The 23,568-nt window shown below is 36.9% G+C and overlaps 1 protein-coding gene across 1 annotated transcript; it reads right to left on the bottom strand.

Moving 5' to 3' along the window:
• Positions 1-584: 584 nt before the first annotated feature.
• LOC308340314 (receptor tyrosine-protein kinase erbB-4-like) lies at positions 585-18,316 on the bottom strand (the record flags this gene model as incomplete). Its single annotated transcript, XM_080799447.1, has 4 exons — positions 585-1,784; positions 4,782-5,123; positions 17,256-17,391; positions 18,203-18,316. 4 exons carry the CDS (start codon positions 18,314-18,316, stop codon positions 1,339-1,341), a joined length of 1,038 nt encoding a protein of 345 aa, XP_080655573.1. The 3' UTR covers positions 585-1,338.
• Positions 18,317-23,568: the final 5,252 nt, after the last annotated feature.

Below are 23,568 nucleotides of genomic sequence, written 5' to 3'. Positions count from 1 at the left end.
CGTAGCAAATGTGATATCATTTGTAGATAATGTGCTGGCCCTCTCACCATAATCTCTGGATACTGTTCCAAAGTCCTAATTTGCTTGGTTTGGCATTTCCACAGTCTTTCCTTATCTTAGCTCTTTTTAAAAAAATGTACTTAAATTAGTTATTTTGCTGGTTGCTTCCATATTGCTTCATTCAAAATCCAAAATGGAGTTCAGAAAGAGAACAAATAAAATTATAGCTTAAGTGCAAACTATGTTTCTGAGTATCTGCCATGTAGACATACCCAATCCAGTGTCTCTTCCAGTTCAATGGATTCCCCATTGGACCACCCCTGAAAGTGTCAGTAGTTTTCATGAACCACACAGAACTGTCTCTTAGTTTCCCTTTTACATCGTCAACTGCCTACGTTACTGTCATTTATGGAGAAGAAAATGTTGAAGAATGTAAAGGAAGTGGGGATACATATTCAATAGTGTAAAACATGACAGTTAGATTTGATGTTACACTTGACTAGTGTCTTGGCCTCCCCTTCTAAATTTAAAGGCTATATATTTAAAATAATGGTCACTGCACCATATTAAAATATTTTTTTTTTACAATTCTGTCAATTTATAGCAACACATAAGAAACTTTGATGTAAAAATATTTCCAATCAAAATTTAAAGTCAAAGTATATGGGGGTAAAAGTAATATAAAGGGACAGACCAAAGCAAAGCAAAATGAAACAAAAAGACCAAAAATATCCCTCCAAACATAACTACTTGTTATAACTTTGAGAAAGATTAAGAAATTATGAAAGCTGAGTTGGCCGTTCTTGCTTATTAGGATAGAAACTGTTGGGAAAAGAAACTGGATTTTCAATCTCAGTTACTATCATATGTTATAGAAAAGGTTATCCTTTTGTTCTAATGGAAAATTTATTACAATTTCCAAGGGTACTGAAAATAGACAGATCAGTTCCTACAGGTAGGAACAGATAGCATGGGTCTTTCAGGCATCTGCTTAAAAAAAAAAAAAAAAAAAACAGAAAGAAAGAGAAAACATTGAGAACTAGCTTGACAGCAGGCAGTATTGCCTTATATTTGCTGGTCCTTCTCTAGTTGTTTCAATCTCCTGACCAACCCATGCAGAGAAATGAAGAAACAGTGTGGTTCCTCCTGTCTTTCTCTTTCAGTTCTTCCTTCTAATGTTCAAGTTAGATAAGCACATGACTATCATTGCGTCTCTATATCTTCCACTGGGAAGTGTCAAAACTACTGGCCTTGGGAATAGAAGGAAGACCGTAAGAGAAAGAGAGGCGGCAGGGAAATTGCAGCGGGTGTGTCTCTATCTTAAAGCCACTGCTGAGTTTACACCACAGTATTTCGGTGTCTGTAGGGTGGAGGAGGCAGCACAGTGCCTGGCTTCAGGGAGAACTCAGAGAGGTATTCAGGATTCTCTGCCACAATAGGCCGGATCCGTCCATTTTGTTTATAAAAATATTTTGTGCTGTACTCCTGCAGGTAGTCTGGGTGCTGAAGGGTGCTGCGAGGTGGCAGGCTGTGGTTCCAGTAGTCAGGGTTGTCGAATGCTTTCTTGGCCTTCTCTGGCACAGACAGTACATTGTTCTTCAGGTACTCGGCATTCCCCAATGCGTTGGCAAAGGTGTTGAGGTACAGTGGCTCATTCACATACTCATCCTCTGCCTTGGGTGGACCATTGGAAGCGTTGTGATATTCGGGATTATCCAAAGCTTGAAGGTCTCCATTTTTCCTCCGAGAAACAAAAGGGTTCTCCTCCACAGGGTTCAGGTATTCTGGTGGAATACACAAATATTAGTTAATATCTACTTTCTGGAATGTGTTAATCAGACCAAGGTTGTACAGGATGGTTAGCTTCTTTTTCCAGAACAATTAAGCCATGGGTTTGTTTTCATGAGTTTTCACAAAAACCATTTTGTTGATTACTTCATTGATTACTTTTGTCATATGACAAAAGAGTAGGAAAGAGTAGATGGGCCCAAACTCTTAATGACTAAAGAGTCGGGAAGCAGACTTCCTGTCATCTAGATTGTTCCTCTTTCCTCCTAATTGCATTTGTTTCTCCTACACAAGAGCCTACTTGTTTAAATGCTTCTGTTTTCTAAAAGTCAGTATTTTTTTGTTGTTGTTGAAAAATAAGACAATCTATCCAGGTTAAAGAGCTTTGAAATGTGGAGAAATTAGAATTTCTAAAAGGGTACTGGAAAATCAAAATGTCTATAGTTTAACTCCATGCCAAGATGAATGGATGAAGTGAAGGAACGATATTTTTCAGTCTGTGTGTTTTGCTATAATGTCCATGTAGGTAAAATGGATTTGATTACAGATGTTCCCCAGAAAGCTTTACACATAGGAAAGGAAACATCTAAAGAAAAGACTCAACTAATAAAACCTGACTGATATCTAACATGCTGCTAAATTGACTTGCGTGACAATATATATGCCTAAGAATAAAGTGTAATTAGAACATTCACTTCCACTAGCTAACCATAATCACAAACTAACAAGCTGTTAGTCTGATCATATGAAGTAACTGTTTTGCAGGTTGAAACCATTCATAACAGTGGCTGTTTTGCATGATTCAATCTAACAAATTACTACACAATATTGACCTGGAATTTTTTAAGAAGGTGTTAATCAATGCTGCTCTTCTTAAATTTAATTCCACCTCTATGTATAGAGTATATATGGGCCTATATTCCCACATACAGTAGACCTTCTTACCCTCTCTTTTAATGTAGACACAGATATGACACTTTAGCTATTCCTATTTTGGTGTTGGGACAGGGAAAGAGCACAACTGTTTGTTGAGATGCCACCATTCTGAAAGAAACTTTCTATCCCCTGTACTTAGCCTGACAAGTAGAGAAAAATAATCTCATCAAGTCAGGGTGATTTGCCCCTGGATATAGGCCTGCTTGATATACTTAAGTATTTAGCATAATGGGCAAGTTAAAAGATAGTAATGACTATCCCACCACCATGTATTGGAATGACAGGAACTTAAGTCATGCTCACAACAACCCTGTAGGGAAGGAAGGGGAAGCCATATTTTTTTCAGCTTTATAAACAGAAAACCTAGATTAAATGATGTATGAAGGATACAACTAGTACTGAACTAGAATTCAGATCGAGCGGCGCCTGGGTGGTTCAGTGGGTTAAAGCCTTTGCCTTTGGCTCAGGTCATGATCCCAGGGTCCTGGGATCGAGCCCCACGTCGGGCTGTCTGCTCAACAGGGAGCCTGCTTCCTCCCTTCTCTGTCTCTGCCTGCCTCTCTGCCTACTTGTGATCTGTAGAATTCAGATCGAAAATCCCCTGAGCAGCCTTCTTGTTCTACTGTACTATTTTCATTATTGTCCCTAAAGGAGTAGGGAGTACTTTTCACTTCATAACATGTTGGAATTTGAACGGTTTTCAAAGCAACGGTCATTTTTAAAAAAATGTGTGGAAAAACACCCCGAAAAACAACAACTTCTAAGGGAGGCAGAATTTGATTTTCCTTACCAGTTTCCTGAAACCTCTTAACTGAAAGCGTAATAATGTCTGTACTAACATTCTCTGCTCTCTGAGGAGTAGGCTGGAGTACAATAATCTTCTATAGAAGCTTATACTCTGGGACAAAATCAAGGGATGCTCTACAGTGAGTCTTTACACTCACTTAGAAGTCTTGTGTTTTCTCCTAGATGGTTCATGTTACCTTTGCTCAATCCAATCTACTTATCTATCTACTTGGAGAAACAACTCTATGGTTGAGGTGAAACTCTTCCCAGAGAGTATTGTACTTTTAGGGGGATCTGCCAAACCTTCTCAAAACTTACATTTGTGTCACTACTGGGCTGTAATCCAAATCTTCCAAAGCATCTAATTCTTCAGCATCGTAATACCTATCTATACCTCTACATAGATATTTTTAATAGGTTATTTACAATGTGTACTTAGGGATCCCTTAATTGCATTTTATAAAATTAAACATAACCATATATTCAAAAACATAATGGGCCTTCATATGGAGTCTTAAAATAAAGTTTACTTGACTCTGAAGACTCTGAGACACAATCATTAGTTTTTAATTAACAATTATCCATCTTCTCCTTCATGTGATGCTGTTACCATGGAAGGAAAGTGGATTTTTCAAAGTTGAAAAAGTCATTTGATTTGGATGTCTAATATTCCTGCTAGTAAATTTGTACAGTCATCGCTGAGCTTTGTAGAACCACAAACTGAATTATTTTCAAGACATGATGGTATACCTATAAGTAAATGTAGTGTCAGAACTTTAATTTTTGAAACATCATATAAGGAATCATAATCTCCTATAATGACCAACATCACCCAAATGATGCAAAATTTTAAAGAACTGACCAAATCTTTTATTGGTACCATCAAAATACCAGTCTTTATGAACTCAACAGTAAGTCCAATAAAGTCATGGCTCTAAAATCTTGCGATGTGCTACCTCACTCAAATATTCAATAGAGATATTCCTATAAAGGTAAGTTTAGATCAATGCTTCTCAGGCTTGCTGGCGCATAAGAGTTACATAGGGATCTTGTTAAAAATCAGACTCCTAATCAGGTGGTGCCTGAGATTCAGATGGTGTAAATGTTGTGGATTTGGACAGTATGCTACACAGAGCAGCAGCCCAAGCCTTTTCTGGGTCACAAACGTTACGACATCCAGTGGTTTGGCAATTTCCCTTCTATATTATATTGCTCATTTTGATGGAAGTGAAATGCCCAATGACAATCATTTCTGCACATTTTGTTTGTACCTTGTTTAGGTTTATCTCGCATAGGGGTCATGTAACCCTCTTCATCCAGCTCTCCTCGTGGGCTCCGTTCTGGGGCAAACACTGTGGGGTCGGCGCTGTACCTCTGGGTGCTGCTATCCTCCTGGACATGGGGTGCCGCTGGCTTGCGTAGGGTGCCGTTACAACAGGAGTCATCAAAAATCTCAGCTGTAGCCCCCTGAGCAAGTGGCGCTTCTGGGATCGTGCTGGTTGTGGCTCTGTAGGGCACAGGCACTCCTTGCTCGGGACCAAACCCCCCATCTCGGTATACAAACTGGTTCTGTCGATAGAGAGACACATTTAGATGGAAGTTATTAGAAATAGCTGTAAAAAAGAAATAGCCAAAAGGATAGTAAAACTTGTCTTTCAGACAAAAGCCAGAGTTTCTTAATTGAGTGTTTCCCCTGAATGGCTAACAAGTTTGAGTTACAACCACCTAAAATTCCAATTTTTCTTTAAAAGTGAACCTGGGGAAAGGATTTTGGAAATACATACTTAAATGTCACTGACCACCCAGCACATGATCTCATATAAACTATTTCATGTTATTTTCCGCAGTCGCCTATTTTTGATATATAATTCAAATTTCATGACAAATGAAAACGTTATTAACTGTAGACAGTTGACATTAAGAACAGAGATTTGGATGGTGATATTTTCTTCCCGCCTTCTCTTCTGCGGTTGCTATGACTTTGAGTCCCCAAGTACCTAACTAGGGGAATCATTACAGAGACTCTGACTTTTTAGCACACAACCTATAATCATGGAAATAATGATAACCTCCTCAACTTGAAGCATAATTTCTGAGTCCAGGTAAACCCTTCAGGTAAAAATTAAAAGCCACTGTTGATGTGCGGCATCTCAGTTTTGGAATATCTACTGAGATAAAACATATCCACAAAGCCAGCTATACAATCTACAGCAAATTCTTAACTCACTGTTGGCAAAAAGCAAAATGAGGAAACCATGGGGAGACAAGAGAGAAGAAACATGATAAACAAAGACCAAAAATACTAAAAGATGAAGGTTGGTCATGAAATACTTACTCCTGACATGGGGGTGTAGGCAGGAGGAGGGCTGTGTCCAATTTCACTCTAATAGGAAAGAAAAATGGAATGATGGATATAATAAGAGGTAATATGAATGAAAAGAAAAAAAAGAAAAAAAGAAAAGAAAAGCCACGTGAATTGTATGAACCAAAGGGGAAAACATGCACAACAGTGAAGTTTGCTAAATGGTAAAATTTTATGCACTCTGGCTACAAATGAGTTAATTTTTATGTTTTGAGAATATTAAATATTGTAATTCAATCCCTGAAGAGAAAAATTATATAGAAATAAAGCAAAATTTTAAATAGATTAAACATTAAGTTGATAATGAATAGTTTTCTGATTAACCCTAGAAGAAAGATAAAAATGGTAAATAATTAACTACAGTTTGAAATAAAGAACCATTTCCTTCCTTACTTGTTGTATGGCTACAATGGCCATATACCACAGCATTGATTCTCTCTTATAAAAAGAAACTTATCCACAAGGAGATGGAAGTGGATTTCAATTTTCCTTGAATACCAAGTTACATTTATTTTCACTGTTGCAGCAAAGGGTCAAATTCTTAGCCTTTTCTTTTAAAAAGAATACATACTATTTTCTCCTCAGTCTGATTTTTTGTAAGTTAAGAAACAGAAGAAAATCTTGGAAAATTAATTATGTTCCTGGAACTGTGCTTTGCATACATTACTTTCATGTATTTAGAACCAGTTAAAATTAGATTTCAGTTTAAAAAAAAGGGTATCTGTATTCTTATAACTTAATACTACATCCTATGGGCTAAATAAAAGTGGATATAAAAATATGATAAAATATTAAGGATAATATTCCTTAGGGTAAGTAGAGGGGGTTATGTGAATATCAACACCATTTCTTAATAATATATATATTTTACATACATTTCTTGAGAACTGTCTATGTGCCAGGCACTTTTCTGGACAATGGAGATAATGAATAATGCAGATAAAAATCGTTGCTTTTATGAAGTTTGCATTCTCTGCATACCTGTATGAAACTTGGCTAAGTATTATTCCAGGCCAGTGTTTTTATAATTTAGATATTCATAAAACAAACTCTAAGAAAAATATGGTTCCATGGAGATTAACTGTTTCATGTAAATTAATAGCAACCAGATAACACAATTTCTCATAATTAACGTAGTCTCCTGAACTAATCAAGGACCAAGGTCTGAAATCTTACATTAAGTTTACAGTTTAACTCTCTTCAAAACTTCAGTCATTTACATGATGGGATAGAAACTATTGATCTCTTTCCTTCTCTAATAACTAAGAATGTCTTGAAGATATATGTAGAGATATATTTAATATGCTAAGCATAGGAGGTAGTATTATCCATAAAACATTGTTTTATGATTTGTCAGATCTCTAGCCCCAGTCCCAGTTACAGGTGATGTGGTCAGTCACGAAACACCTCAGATCCTCATTTTTATCCTTGGCCTCTCACTCCTTATATCTTAATGAAGACAAAGTAAGAAGGTGTATATAAATGAACTTGGTAAGCTGTGTACTACTATAAACACGTAAAGGATAGATAAAAATTTAAGCCTTCACACCTGCTAAATCAGATTTTTAAAGTCAAGCAATCAAAATGCCAAAGTTGCTTATCAAGAGGCATTTAAAAATGCCTCCTAGGGCACCTGGTTGGCTCAGTCTGTTACACATCTGCCTTCACACAGGTCATGATCTCAGGGTCCTGGGGTTGAATCCTGCCCTGGGCTCCCTTTCTGCTTCTCTCTCTCTGCCTCTCCCTCTGCTCATGCTCTCTCTCTCTCAAATAAATAAATAAAATATCAAATAAATAAATAAAATCTCTTTAAAATTTTTTAAAAAATAAAAAAAAAATGCTTCCCTGTTTTCCACATCACTTTCAGTATAGGTATATTTTATTACCTTTTAGAAAGATATAAAATTAAATACATTTTTTCATAAAATTTGAGGGGAAATTTGCTGTATAATTCAGTGATATGGAAAATAGAGGGATGGTATGGGAAATATGACTAGTGCCTGGTGGAACTTTATATTATAAACCTTGGCCTTTACCCTGTCATTAAACCCCAATTATTGAGCAAGCATTTGACAAATATTTATTAAACCTCTACCGTGAAAGCACAGGAACTATGGTAGATACTGGAGATACCATGAGACACTAAGAGACAGAGATTGAACCACTGGCCTTTTGCAATTTACACTGAACGATCAAATATTACTTGAGATTATCAGAAGAAAGGCAAGAGTAAGACGAAACTGCGGTGAATTTATTTGAATTCCATGATTACATATTAGAAGACTTATTCCAAAATATGAGTAATTACTGCTGTTCCTTTCACCTCTTACATTACAACAGTTGCTGTACTGGGTCGCGTTAGACCAGAATCACAGCTCAAGAAACGGCACTGATGGCTATGGCTATCCAGTTTGGATTTTATAAAACTTGAGGGATAAGTGATGAAAGGAAAAACCCGTAAATCATTCTTTATCAGGAAATACTTTATTATATATATTCACGGTCTGGGCTAGACTGCCTTCGATTGTAAAAAGGTTGTGTTAAAAATAACTGGACCTCTTGAAAAGAGGCCATGCCATATTAGAATGCCGGCGCTGTCCCTGCTTTGACAAGTCTTTCCATCAGCCTCCTGCCAAATCTGGATCTGGACACACTGCCAGATACCATCACAGTAACAGGAGTGTCTTCATGCTCTTCCTAGCTTTCTGCATTAAAATGGAAAAAAAAAATGCTAAGCAAAATCCCTTCAGCATTCATTGTTTTTAGGGTTACTGGCTGCTTTTTATTTTTCTGTTCCCATTTTTTTTATTTGCCTTTTTTTTTTTTTTTTTCTGTTTTCCATGATAAAAAGCACCTCATTCATTTTCCCCCTGGAAGGGCAACGCAGCTACAAGGGAACATCTGTGAGGCCAATTAGCCGGGCTGGAAATGTGATATAATTGTTGTTTAAATATATTTAAATTACATGTTAATCACTATGTCATAATTTATAGGCTTTGAAAATAACTTTTTGTACTTAAGAGCCAAGCCAGATTTTACTTGTTTTTGCTGTTTTTAGTTTGTAACAAGCTCTTCTCATTCCCCGCCCCACTCCCTTCCAATTCCCCACACTTGAAGAGCTGAACTTTTAATATGGGAAAGAATGACAGCTGCAAGTAAATTGGTTGAGTAAAAATTAAGATCCCCACAGTCAGAACACGCTGGAGTGACCTTAAAGTTCTGAGCAGAACAAAGCAGTGCTCTCAGTTAAAAGGCTTTTGTTTTTTTTTTTTTCATTGTGCCATTTTCTGCTGTCCATCAAAGCCCAGCTTTGTGGATCTTCAGGAAGTACAGAGTGCATCTGTTCAATTAGCTGGTAAGGGGATTTACTGTCAGCAGCAGCACAGGGATAGAAAGAGGTGGGCTATAAACTGGCAGGTGATGGGGAGTTTGTTTCTGGTGGGGGGGGATTTGTAAGGGTGATGGAGAGAGTCAAGTTTAATTCTGTGGCCCTATCACCCGGACATTGTCTGATTAACTTGGGCTCAGATGCCAGAGGTTATAGAGAAGGCAAATATCAGCAAAGGTATCAAATATGGTGTTAAATGCACTTTGCATACATCCTGTTCTGAAATTTGCATTTCAGTTAAATGATAAAAATATGAAACTGTCTTTTTACAGGCACTGTATTTCTCATATTTATTGTTTTAATTAGAATATTATATTGTTTAATATTGCTCCTGGGGAATTTTAAATTGTTAACCAGATGGGTTTTGTCTTTTAATATTTTTTTAAAATATCATACAAATCTATGTTCTTAGGAAACAAAAATACATACTTAATGCCTAACCTCTATCTAAATTAAACATGCACTTAAGGAGAGAGGGTTTTATTTTTTATCTTCAGATAATTGTTCCTATCAATATTAACTATAGGATTAAAGTTTCTAGGGTCACGAAACACTCTAAATCCTTTTAACTAAAACAGAATGTATCTCTGTAAGATGTTACTAATTCATCAGCACTCATTTATTACCTAAACACATGTAACTATTAAGGGTTCTCAACCTTTTATCCTCCCTGGCCTGTATTCTTAACACTGCAATGGGCCTTTTCACATTGTTACAGGTCAGGTAGCAGACAGATAAAATGTTTTTGGCATTACGTCCAAGTCCTGGTGCCTGGCTATAACTTATGTATTTTTTCACAACCGAGTTCAACATATCAATGCTTGAGGCACCTAGATTTAGAATCTTCATTTTTCATAAAGCAGGCAAAAGAAAGCAAAGTGTGTCCACGTATGAAAAAAATCATCAAGAACTGGGAGAAACCCTATTGAATCTAGGTAGGCAGCTGGCTCATACGCATGCACACACACACACACATATGTATATACAAATTCCACAAAACACCTTTTGTCTATTTATGTATGTGGTTATTTATTAATGTACTCATCCATCTACTTAGTTTCATTATGTGAAATGCTGCTTTTTGGGTCAAGAAGTACAAACTTTCAGTTATAAAATAAAGTCACGGGGATATAATGTACAGCATGGAGAATATAGTCGATCACACTGTCTTAACTTTGTAAGTGACAGAGGGTAACTACACTTATTGTGGTGATGATTTTGCAATATATACAAATGTTGACTCTCCATACTGTATACCTAAAAATAATATGTATTGTATGTCAATTATACCTCAACAAAAATATGGATATTGTTATAGATATTGTAAAAAAAAAAAAAAGGCCTATGTTTCTTTGATAATCAAGAAAAAAAGCAATCAGGAACACCAGGAGAAATATAAAACTACATTCCCAATTCAAAAATCAAACATAAAGCAAAATTAAATACAGGATGGTTCAGACTCTTTAGTGAAGAAGAAGAAGAAGCAGCAAAAAAGAATCACACTGAAAAACAATTTAAAAATAGAAAAATAAAGAAACTTTAAGTTTTTACTCTATCATACACAAAATAAATAAATAATGATATAACAATAAATAAAAATACACAAAATTATATAATAGTATTTTAAATACATCAACAAATAGTTAATAATAGACCTGTGATTCAGTTGAAGGACTACTAACTTGGGCTCTCATCCTTTGTTCGTTCCCTTTTCATTAACCCTAGAACATCTTACCTCTCTCATAGGTCTCATCTACTCTATTACTAAAAAAGAATTTCTAATGAAGGGAAGCTATGAATGGTATCAGTAAATATGAATGGGAGTCAATGCAAAATTTACAAATTGTAGAGGATGCTTTTTATAAACACTAATAACTCTACTTTCCTAACTCAGTTCTTGAAGTCCAATTAATTATGATGTCTATTCTGTTTCACAGATAAATATACGACTGCTCTTAGGCAAATTGAGAAGCAGGAAGCGAGACTCACATGTGTCCTGTACCTACCATATGTCAGAGACTATCTTAGGTTTTATTTATTCTTATAACCTTTCAAGGTACATATCATCACTAAAAATCATGACTTGCATTTTACAGATGAGAAAACCGAGCACCAGGGAAGTTAAAAGTTCCTCCGTGTACACACAGCCATTAGTGGCTATCTGACTCTATTACCCTTTATCATGCATGCCACATGTAGATTTTGACTTTAGCATATCTTTTCTCTCTTATCTGTACCCTCTCTCTGCCCTGGCATAGTGCCTTAACTCTTCTCTTAAATGAATTCTCACAATTTTTTTTTTGTGTGTGTGTGAAAAATTAATTTATATTCCTTCATCCTGGTGCATATTCTAAATATCTTTTGTGGTTAGTTGGTTTCTGGCAATTTTCTTGTATACGTTTATATTTCTTTTCAGAAATGTGTTGTGGTATTTAAACGTTTTTTGTAGTTATCACCTAGCTTCTAGTTAACACATGCTGTTAGAAATTTAAAGAGGAGAACTTCTAGGAGGTTTCTTAAAGACCTTTTACTAGTTCATTTCGGTAAGAAAAAGCATGGTAGTTTTTCTTAATTTTTTTAACCTATCCTTAAGAACATTTGGATCAATTGCAGCATCTTTGTTTAAGAATAAAAATGAAATCGGGACGCCTGGGTGGCTCAGTTGGTTAAGCCGCTGCCCTCGGCTCAGGTCGTGATCCCAGGGTCCTGGGATCGAGTCCCGCGTCGGGTTCCTTGCTCAGCAGGGAGCCTGCTTCTCTCGCTGCCTCTGCCTGCCTCTCTGCCTGCTTGTGTGTACTCTCTCTCTCTCTCTGGCAAATAAATAAAAAAAAAAATTAAAAAAAAAGAATAAAAATGAAATCATTAAGTCCTTATTATGTTCAAATTCTTGGGAAATCTAAATCTTCAAGTGACACCTAAAATTACCTCTCTGCTTGAAAGTTTGTTTTTTTTTTTTTTTTAAAGATTTTATTTATTTATTTGACAGACAGAGATCACAAGTAGGCAGAGAGGCAGGTAGAGAGAGAGGAGGAAGCAGGCTCCTGGCTGAGCAGAGAGCCCGATGCGGGGCTCGATCCCAGGACCCTGGGATCATGACCTGAGCCGAAGGCAGAGGCTTTAACCCACTGAGCCACCCAGGCACCCTGCTTGAAAGTTTTTTATCCCAACATCATGAAGAATATTTAATGAAGACTTCTTAGTACATGAGCAATGCATTGAGGCCAGGAAATTCTGAAGACAGCAATTTCACAGATCTGTAACCAGTGGTCACCTGTGGTCCTTCTGCCTATAGAGTTGTTTTCTTGAACTTTTTGCCGCTAATCCATGGGATCTTTAACAAATCCCTTAATCTATTGGGCCCTCAATTTACTTATCTCTGAAAAGAGAAGTCAGACTATGGAACAGGCAATGGGAAAAATCACTTCTAACCATCAAATTATTTGTACATAAGATGAATATTCTGCCTAATAACATTACTCTAGAATTTGAAATGCTATACCTTGCCCTAGGTATAATATGCTTCCTTTTGTATTATTAATGAAAACTTAAAATCACAATTTTAGGTTTTGTGTGTGCATGTGTATATGCATTCATACACTAAGAAAATTAATAGCTTAAAACAAAATAACAGGCTTATTGAACCCACTCAAACTGACAACTTTTTTTTTTTTTTAAACAGACTGTCAGATCATTTGTGGCTTGTTTTTGTTTAGTTTTTACTGTTTTTCACCTGTGGATACCATTTATCAATGAAATAAATCTTGTTCCCTAAAACACTAAGTATAAGGGTTCCGTTTAGAAATTATTTCTTTAGTGGTTGTTTGGAGTTATTTTTATTTACTTGCTAATAATAAGGCAATAATAAAATATTGTGTAGTTCAACTTCTTCCTTAGCAAAAATCCAAGCTTGGGGAAATTTTATTATGTATTTAAAATAGCAATAACAGTATTTAGAGTAATCTCTGTGTGAGAATGTAAAGAATATGAAGGACATAGTTGTATCTTGAGAGATAGAAAGCAGTATGATGAGAAATAGAGTTGTAAATTTTATAAATCTAATTTTGGCATGTAGATTTTATTCAGTGTCTTAATGATAGGTATTGACAATAAGCAAACAATTTAACATAATACAGATAAGGCTTTCAGTGTTCACTTCATTTCAGTCCTGGACCAGGTTGGAAATATGTTCAGTTATGCTAGTTTATGCAAAGTGTTTACCAGATAAAAAGTGAATTTGTAACAATGGCTGATTCATCCAACCACTGCTCTTTAAGCTACCAGGTGGCACAGCTGTTGCTGTAAGGAGAAAGATTTCTTATGGTCCACCTGGAATTAGGACAGCTGGTTCATGAGAGCTGATCTGAATAATGTACTGTGGATACTTGGGTACAGCTACTGACAGAGCAAACAGCACGTGGCTGTCCCACCAGCCCAGAGCAAACACCAGTTACATTTCACAGAAACAGGATGGTATTTACAACTGATCTGAGCCAAAATGAATATCAGATTGAAGGTAGCACCCCAAGAGAAAAAAGTTCTTCCCAAGAGTTACTTGTTGGCTATAGTCTAAGTAGTTGTACCATTTTCAAAAAGACCCCATATTTGACTTTGCTGCATATAAAAAGGAAGAAGGAAATATACAAAGAATCCTTGTAACTATTTGTGAACTACTTTGGAATTTAAAAAAAAAAAAAAAGGCCAATACTTCTTAGTTTCCCATTTATACTCTTTGTTGCCAAAGTCAAATTAGCCAGGCCCATGGTCATAATCATTTCCTTCTAAATTCGAAAATGGCTGACACTTCCATTTAAAAAAATATATATATATGAAGGAGGCAAAATATAAAATAGACTTGAAATAAGAGAATCTAACTTAAATCTAACATGGATCCCAGAGATCACCTTATCACCAAATACTCTATTTTCACAAGGTCACACAGCTAGTTACTAACAAGCCAAAGTCAATAGACCTAATTACAAAAACATGTTTATGGTTTATAATGGGGAGAAAAAAAATCTACTTGATGTTCTTAGAATGTCTAAGTCAGGGGCAACATAGTAAAGCTGTAAAGCAGGGGAGATCTAATCTCAATGTTTCCTCACCAAGCTTGACTTCTTAGTTTCCACCCTAGTTTTATTTACTTTCCACTAACAGGCTGCAGAGCCTACTGATTCCAGCCCTGGTGCTATTGGAAAAGCGACTATATCTACAGCCTCCTTGCAAAGGAGGTGTACCATTCTGAGTTACTGAACTCACACCCTGTTATTATGTTTATTGATTCAAGAAAATTATTAAGAACTTATCGTGTACCCTATGTGAATGACTTATCACTGTATTCTAGTTGTTTATTTGCTCCGTTAGTATGCTTTCTTCCATATACCGTGAGCAGATTCAAAAGACAACTTACACAGATAGTCACGATAGCCTCAATGCCTAACACAGACTAGGGACATGGACATGGTGAAATTTTCAGTAAAAGGTATATTGGATCAAAGGATGGATGGATAGTTAGGAAAGTATATGAAACCCAAAGAGTGGCTTTATTAATGAGAATCTCAGGGACTCCCCCTAGCCAGCCAGCAAGTTATGCTTTACAGGATCTGATTTTATCATCCCTGGAATTATATATTATATACATCTTAGCCTATAGGTACTGAGGATGTCTTAAATTGAAATTGAACCCCCATACAGTAATCTGAATATTTTCTCTCATCTAGTACACTTACTCTTCCTATCAGTGATTACTCTTTCTGGAGGCATTGTTTGAAATCTTAATTCTTATGGCAAAAAAAAAAAAAAAAAAAAAGTCTTCTTAAAGTGAGTAGCTCCAAATGCAATACACATTTCCCATGTAGTTATAAAACTTCAAGATTCTATCACTAGCATGACAACGACCTCTTGAGACATCTTTGTATTTCCTAATGCTTTGGCGGTCTAGCAAACTCAGGCTTTGGCTTTAACCCTGAAGATATAAATTGTTAACTAAGAACACTAAGAAACACAGACTCAAGGATAAAGTGCCATCAGGCAGATGGAAAACACAAATCCCGATTAGTATCCGTTTAAGTGGTACACACCACCCACCTGGATTTCTACACTGTGGTGCAAAACAGACACTGGAAGGGAAGGACCACTTTAAATTTTTCAAAAAGCAGTTTTAGAGTAATTATGACTGAATAGTATAGAAAATCAAAGTAATAAAGTAATAAATAAATGAAATTCTAAAAGTTACAGAGTGCGTGTCTCAAGAAGGGAAGAAGCTGCAGGAGGAGAGCCCCAGAAGAGGAAACACTGGCATTCTACCATGCTGCCACCATGGGTAAGTTTTCTTCAGAGCTTAGTGTCATCCTCTGTAAAATGGGAACAATAATGTCTGTCCCGCCTGCTTTACAAATTTTACAAGTTTGTTTTCATGTTAAACGTCTTTGAATAAAATAATGTAAAATACACATATGTGACACGGTATTTTTTTCTAGTTAAAGAAAATACAGCTGAATCCTGACTTGTCCAAGTATCATTCACACAAGACCACACTAACTGCTGCAAATCAAATAAGCACATGTTTCTTAGCAGAGTAAGAGCCATCATACAGCTACATATTTCTCAGTGTGCCAAGAGGCTATTTTGCAAATTTGGGATCACATATTTCATTGGAAACCACTGTCAAAAATGATTGGTGTTATTATTTTTTTTTAAGATTTTATTTATTTATTTGACAGAGAGAGAGATCACAAACAGGCAGAGAGGCAGGCAGAGGCAGAGGGGGAAGCAGGCTCCCTGCCCCTGAGACCATGACCTGAGCCGAAGGCAGAGGCTTAACCCACTGAGCCACTCAGGCGCCCCCAAAATGATTGGTGTTATTGATATAAATAAAATAGTGGGTGATAATCAACAGGTTTCCCTTGAATGCATATTGGTTATTACACCATTCAAAGCTATTGTAAAATAGTCCTTTGAAAATTAAAAATAATGGTATGTTTTTCTTGGTACCAGAGTAAATCAAAACAAGACCCCACAGAACTCTCTTCCACCCCTTAGTCTCAGAAAGGTGCCTATTCTACGTCCAAAGATAAATTCTTTAACGCAACTAAAATAAATTAACTGAGTGACCTAATCGTAGAGATTATGATAAACTGAAATAAAATCTTCATTACTTTTGTTTTCTTTAGATGATGGGGGTGAGAAAGTCAATGAAACACAAACATTAGAAATTCACATCTCTGCCGAGTATGTGTTGGCCTTGATTTTCCTGAATCACTGCTAGCGAACACTTGAACGCATCCAGACAGACTCCTAATAAGATGTGTCTCAGAATTCATGCTGGGGCATTGTCAACAGGCCAAGGAGAAGTCCTCAGTGCTGAACGCGTGCTTAGATTGATTTTTTTTTTTCTTCCCTGTGATTGTGAATCTTTTCAGGGAAAGCTGCCACATTAAGGGAGGCACATGGTAATGCGAGAAATGTTTGAACTCTCAGACTCTGGCGGAGAGAGAATTCCTGTGTGTCACCTCTTTAACACATTAAGCATTTTATAGACTTTAAAAGCACACTAAACTTCTTCAAGAAAGATACGTCTTGGAAAGAAAGTAGCTGAGTTACAGAAAAGTGCTTAGATTTACGACCCTGAAATAATTTGATAAATGACTTAGGAGTTGGGAAAAATAAAATAGATTGGACGCTCGCACATATTACATACCCTGGGCTTTCTCCCAAGGACTACCAAACAAACCAAAAAAGTACTAGACAGATAAGAAAAGTCCCTAGTATTTTTCCCAGGCCCCTTTGTCCTTTATTACACCAGCACAATTATTATTCATCATTTCGAAAGGAAGATATTAAGCCAATGTGCAGCTATGTTTTGACAAAAGAAAATATTAATGCTCGATCTTACAAATATAATCACGAAGGAGAGGAAGACTGCCTTTCTTGCTATAAATCTTACATGGTAAGGCACCCCAGGCTCTCTCAGGAATCTTTACTGTTTTTATTACTTACAAATATATCTAAGAGTTTTAGAAGCTGTTTCTAATTCATCTGCATCATCTTTTAGGGTGACAAGCTCCTGAAATATATGAGCGACCAGTTGTGTTAATATCTCACCTCCTCTCGTATTTGTCCCAAATTTAGTCATCTGAGTATTAAAAAGATAGCTAGTAAAAGCTTAGCTTTTGCCAAAAACAGTAAGTGAGAAGAGGACATTCTGATCACTCCTAGGACTGATCTCTCAAATCATTATTGAGAGGTAGGTAACCAAAAGCTCAGGCAAGAGAAATTGAAAGTAATATTAGGAATCTGAGAGAACTTCCGGGATTTTCATCCAGCCTGTTACCATACAAAAGTATATTGGATGTCAATTATGCAGGAGGAGATGATATTTCCAAGAGAGCTTGACACAAGCTCAGGTTGTGAATTATTTGCTTTGAAATACCTTCATATTCTCCTGCTTATAAATTCTGGTCAAGAGAAAAGCAAAAACAAGTAACAGGCTCATCCTAAGCATATGGTCAGATGAACATTCATAAAATGTTTATCAGCCCACAAATAAAATTTTTAAAAATGCTGGACCATCCTCCTCCAGAAAGGAGGAAAGAAGCACAATAAATAAAGGGTTCTTTGTTTTTATATTAAATTCTCGGGGCCAGCACCATCCATCTTGAGTTTCTAAATACCAGAAGCCCCAAAGGAAGATTTCACTAATATACTATTTAAGCCAAGAATACATTCATTCCTGGCAGACATTACTCTTGCATGTTTTCTTACCTTCCCTGCCCAGAATGAATTTACTTTAAACCGATAAAGCTGAGAGCTTCAGGCTCTTCCATTGTATAGCCTGGGAAAGGCTGGGAAAGAACCCATCATAGGTTCACATGGTTTTGGAATTTGGTAAATCTTGCAAAAGCAAGATTTTTATTTTTGTATTCTTTTTCCAAAAGAGGCTTTACCCCTACTTTCAATGATGTGTCTGGCTCCACATAACCTCGATTCACCCAAGCTTTACCCTCACTTTCCTGAGAATGTTTCCGAAGTTTATTTTTTATCAGAAACCTGGCATTCATGCGGTGCCTAGGTGGCTCAGTCTGGAAAGCATCCAACTCGTGATTTCAGCTCAGATCACGACTCATGGGTCCCGAGATCAATCCCCAAATCGAGCTCCATGCACAGCGTGGAGTCTGCTTGGAAGTCTCTCCCTCTTCCTTACCCCCCACCCTCCACCCCATTCTCATGCACACACACGCACACGTGTGCTCTTTCTTTCCCTTAACTAACTAACTAACTAACTAACTAAAATCTTTAAAAAAAAGAAAAAGAAAAAGAAAAGAAATCTGGCATTCATGAGCAGTCATCCTGCACATCCAGAAGGCTTCCTTGGAATATCCTTTCCTAGTAAAGTATCTTCCTTCCATGATTCATCTCAGGCATCAGAGCCCAGGTTACTATGCTGTAAGCTTCTAGATCATAGGTCAAAATTCCTTCAAACTCCTTCTCTTTTTGAGGTTCATACCAGATGATTATTCCACAGGTCCTTATCCTTGTGATTATCTATAGTCTTGGCAGGCACTTTCCAACACCCAGATGTTCATTGGTATATTCCAATTACTCTGTGATATGTGACTCATACGTAATCCCTTTCACCATGAACGCCACTGTTTATCTAATTTTCTGAACTTCCTCTTTGCCTATGCTTCTACCTCAGTTTACCACATGGTTACATCATAACAACCCGAAAAACTCCCAACACAGAATTTTTTAAAGTATCCTTTTTTCTGACCATAGCCTTCTATTCATTCACTTTGGTGATTCCCTTTCTCTGATCCAGTCAGATCCGCTTTTTTTTGTGCTTTTCAGTTAATTACCCGACATTTTATTTTACCAGCATGAGTTTTGCGGTAAGGTAGATAATGGTTTGAATCCTGTGTACTTACTAGCTCTGTCACAAGCTACTCAACCTTTCTGAGTCTGAGTTTCCTTGGCCTAAAATGGGGGAAAGATTGCCCCTTCTCTTGCTAGCATTCTTTTTTTTAAATACGAATGTATGTAAAGAAAGAACCTATATAACATTTGGTTCACATTAAGTACACAATTATCCACAATCAGGTAGATTATAGATGATAGAATTATTTTTATTTATTTTTATTTTAAATTTTTAAAGATTTTATTTATTTATTCGAGAGAGAGAGAGAGAGTGAAAGAGAGCACAACAGAAGAGTGAGGGGCAGAAGGAGAAGCAGACTCTGTGCAGAGCAGGGATCCTGATGCAGGGCTAGATTCCGGGATTCTGGGATCATGACCTGAGCTGAAGGCAGCGACTTAACTGACTGAGCCACCCAGATGCCCTGATAGATTTTTTTGTTTGTTTGTTTTAAAGAACTTGTACCAATGGTTAATTACTTCATTTACCCTCAATATAACCTTTGGTGCCTTCAGTTTCCATATTATTTTTGTGCAGCTCCCTACCAATTCTGAATTCTTGATATTTCAGACATGTTTTTCTCTCCATTGCTCATCTCTTAGTAGGACTGAACAATCATTCATCCAAGTAGAATGGGGCTTCTAAAAAGCCATGTTTTCTACCTCTGAGAGTCCTCAGATTTACTGGTCCTTCATTAGTCTTTGTTCACATGCCTTACCACTGCCTTTCCTTCAGGATTTAGCCAATCTTTTTAAGCTCCCTAACACATCCCGGTTCCCTCTCTGACAACCTTGCTCTCTATATAATGGGGAGAGTAAAACCTAAATGGCTCTATGTGAGTCAGTTTACTCTCAAAATTAAACGAAGTGGAAAATTTGTTATTTGTTATTATGACTGGTCTGAATATCTCTTGGGAGACAACTAACTTTGTGAAAAATTACCAAGAAATCTTTGTGAAATGTTTGAAGTAGAAGGTAAATCAACCAAGAGCTGAGTGCAAACCTTTCAGATAAGAGAGAGAAGATTACACTATTCAACACAAAAAGAAAATTTTAGAGGCCCAGGTTAATCTGAGAGAAAACAGAGCTGAGAAAGTCAAAGGGTAGAGAAAAAGGTAAGTTAGAAGATTTTTCTCTAGATGTGATCCTTCTTCAGTCTTACCTACCGGTTCTGTCTTCAATCAAATCCACCAAATTCACAAAGTCCTGGCAAGAATTATTTTTGTTGTTAGGAAAAAGAAAGAAGGGGCTCAGTGAAGTCTGAAAGGACTTGCTCCTACCGAAGAGACCACTTTCTCTCGAAGCTCACATTCTGTCTCTTTTCTTTCCTTTACATGGAAGAATTTTTCAAAGAAATTCCCACTTCCTGCCTCTACTCTTCAGATAATTGTATTCTGCTCTCCACCCTACTGAAACTCCTCTCTAAAAGAATAACAAACAATATTGGGGTGCCTGGGTGGTTCAGTTGGTTAGATGGCCAACTCCTGGTTTCAGCTCAGGTCATGATCTCAGGGTCCTGGGATCGAACCCTACAATAGGCTTCATACTTAGTGGGGAATCTGCTTGAGGATTCTCTTTGCCTCTTCCTCTGCCCCTCTGCCAGCTCATGAGCTCTCTCTCTCTCTCTCAAATAAATTTTAAAATAAAAAAAGAATAACAATATGTCATGAATCATGAATAATGGAGGCTTCCAAATGAAGATGTAATTTCATTCGATTTAGAGCATTATCTATTTATATTCCAAAATATTAATTGTATGTCCTTATTCTACATCCTCTGTTCTAATACACTAATAATGATGTTAACATCTTCTCAGTTTTCCAATTAGAAAACATGGTGTCACCTTGATTTCTCTACCTCATTCTGTAATACCCAACGGATACCCAAATCCTGTTGATTCTATTCCAAAACCATCACTTACACAAACTAACCAAAAAAAAAAAAAAAACAAAATAAAAACAGAAACAAAAACAACAACAAAAAAATCACCCACATGAAACTTTACATGCTATCTCCTTTGCCTCAGCAGATAATACATCTGTTTTAGTTCACATTTCAAAAGCCGCCAGAATTTCCCACTAGGAGTAAATCTGACCTTGTTACTTTCCCCGTTTAAAAACACCAATTTGTTCAAATGACTCCTTATGCACTCTCTGTCTGTACTGTAACATTTTTCTCATTGCATTTTATTGGTTAGTTACTTATCTGTAAGTTTTTTGAGGACAGGGCTGGGTGTGTCCGTAGGAGGTAATCATGAGGGTTAGGATACATAGTAGATAACTCACTCATGTTTGATCAAAGAATAAATGATTGAATGAATAGCCGGTCTTTGCTACTTGCTAGAAATAATCTCTTCTTTGGCAGAGATGAATGAAAATGTCTGTCTGAATTCGTGGAAGCAGTACTCGAAGACTCTTCAGATAACCCCTTAAAGATCAACATTAACCTTTATAAGGAATTTGAGGATAAAAAAAATTTAAAAAGTCAAAATTCTTTACTCATGTACTCATCTCATCTTTAAAGTACTGAGTACTGAACTTAGAGCAATAAGAAAACAGGAAAAAAAAAGTCAGAAGCAGAGTGAGAGGAGATGCGTTACGGTGGTGAAGAGCTCAGTCTCTCCAGATGCTGCAACGAGGCTGCCTGGTTTTTAATTTCTAAAAAAAATTATTTATTTTTAAATTCTTTATTTAAATTCAATTTAAATTACACATAGTGTATTATTAGTTTCAGAGACAGAATTTACTGATTCATTAGTTGCATACAACACCTAGTGCTCATTCCATCAAGTGCCCCCTTAGTGCCCACCACCCACTTATCCCAGACTCCCACCCACCTCCCTCAGGCTGCCTGGTTTTGTCATTTAATAGCCATGCCTCAGTTTCCTCATGTACAAAATAGGCAGTAATAATAGTAAATACCTCCCAGAGACTTCATGAGATTTAATGAACTGATATTAGACAACAGGGTACTAAGCACATGATAATGAGCATCACCTCTTATCATTTTTTTTTTTTAAATCATCTCACAGGCTTACAAATATATGGGGTTACTAGGAATAAAAGAATGAATCTATTCATTTCAACCCAGATTATCCAATCCAATCCAACCACAGCCACCACAGGCACTACTGGCTCTTAACTAAAAAGAGACTATACCAGATTCCAAATGAATCTGAATTATGTATGTTTTACATAATCCAATACACTAAGACTTTAAAACATTATTATTTTCTTCCAGGGACAGAAAACAAGCACGGATGTTACTAACCACAGTGTATGATTATTGTTGGAATTAGTTGTGAATTAAACTTCCCATCTCTTTCCCTCACAGTGGAGAAAACATTTTGCAGTAAGAAGGGCAGCCATCACACCTGGAATTTTTCCCACGGTGTCTACCCATCTCTGGATTCAGCTTTTGCTCACATGTAACGAGAGGCTAGTCCACAGCCTTTCATTGACAGCGTCTGAGCGAAAACTACAGAGCACAAACCCGCCTCGCTTTAGAACACTGGGGTCTGTCAGAATTCTCAACGGGAAAAGGGAACTTTTCATCGGGGCAGGTGAGCGAGGGAAGGGGCTGAAACACAAGACGCTTGTGATGAGGGTACGTTCAATGGCACGAAGTGCACAAAGGGAAGCTGATGAGCAGGCCCGCCCCCCACCATCCACAACCATCTTCTCCATTCCGTTTCCCGGAGTAATCAAAGGATATTCTGAACCTCTCAAAATGCCATCAATCTTTATTGAGAATGAAATAGAACATCTCTCTCTCAAGCCTTTGCAGGAGTAATCATCGTAACAGGCTGGCCTGAACAGGGAGCTCTGGCAGACAAAGATAGATTTGTAAAAATAAATAAATAAATAAATAAATACAGATATACATAAATTAAGTAACCTCCACAAAATATGAATAGAAAGTTGATGATAATCTCCCAATTCTATTGTATGAAGGGTAAAGAAACTCACAATTGAGCTCTCCAGGTCTAGTACAGTAAAGAATGGGCTTCTTGATGAGATGTTTCGAATAATGCAGAGCAGAGCTAGGAATCTTGTGGTAATAATACTAAAAAAATAACCATCTAAATGATTTAGATAAAACATTCATTAACATTCCAAAGCTAAGTATCATCTCTAGTTGCCCCTCCCTCCTCTTTGTTTCTTTCCTAGCTCTGATTTTCTTCTTTAGTACGTTTGAACAAAGAAGGAAAAATGCCTCTTCTGATTGTTCACAAAGGTTTCATACGCCAGCTGACAATTGCTCAAGTGTAAAATAATTTCGTAAAAATCACTGAAATGTTCTTCGACGCCAGACTCTCCTTAAACAAACAGCATTTCCCTGGTCCCCGGTGTCTCGGTGTTGTGGGAACCTGTTTGCCAGTATCCAACTCCTGTACCAG

Source organism: Martes martes, assembly GCF_963455335.1.
Source record: "Martes martes genome assembly, chromosome: 3".
In the NCBI taxonomy this organism is placed as follows: domain Eukaryota; kingdom Metazoa; phylum Chordata; class Mammalia; order Carnivora; family Mustelidae; genus Martes; species Martes martes.
This window is presented reverse-complemented; position numbering and strand designations above follow the sequence as displayed.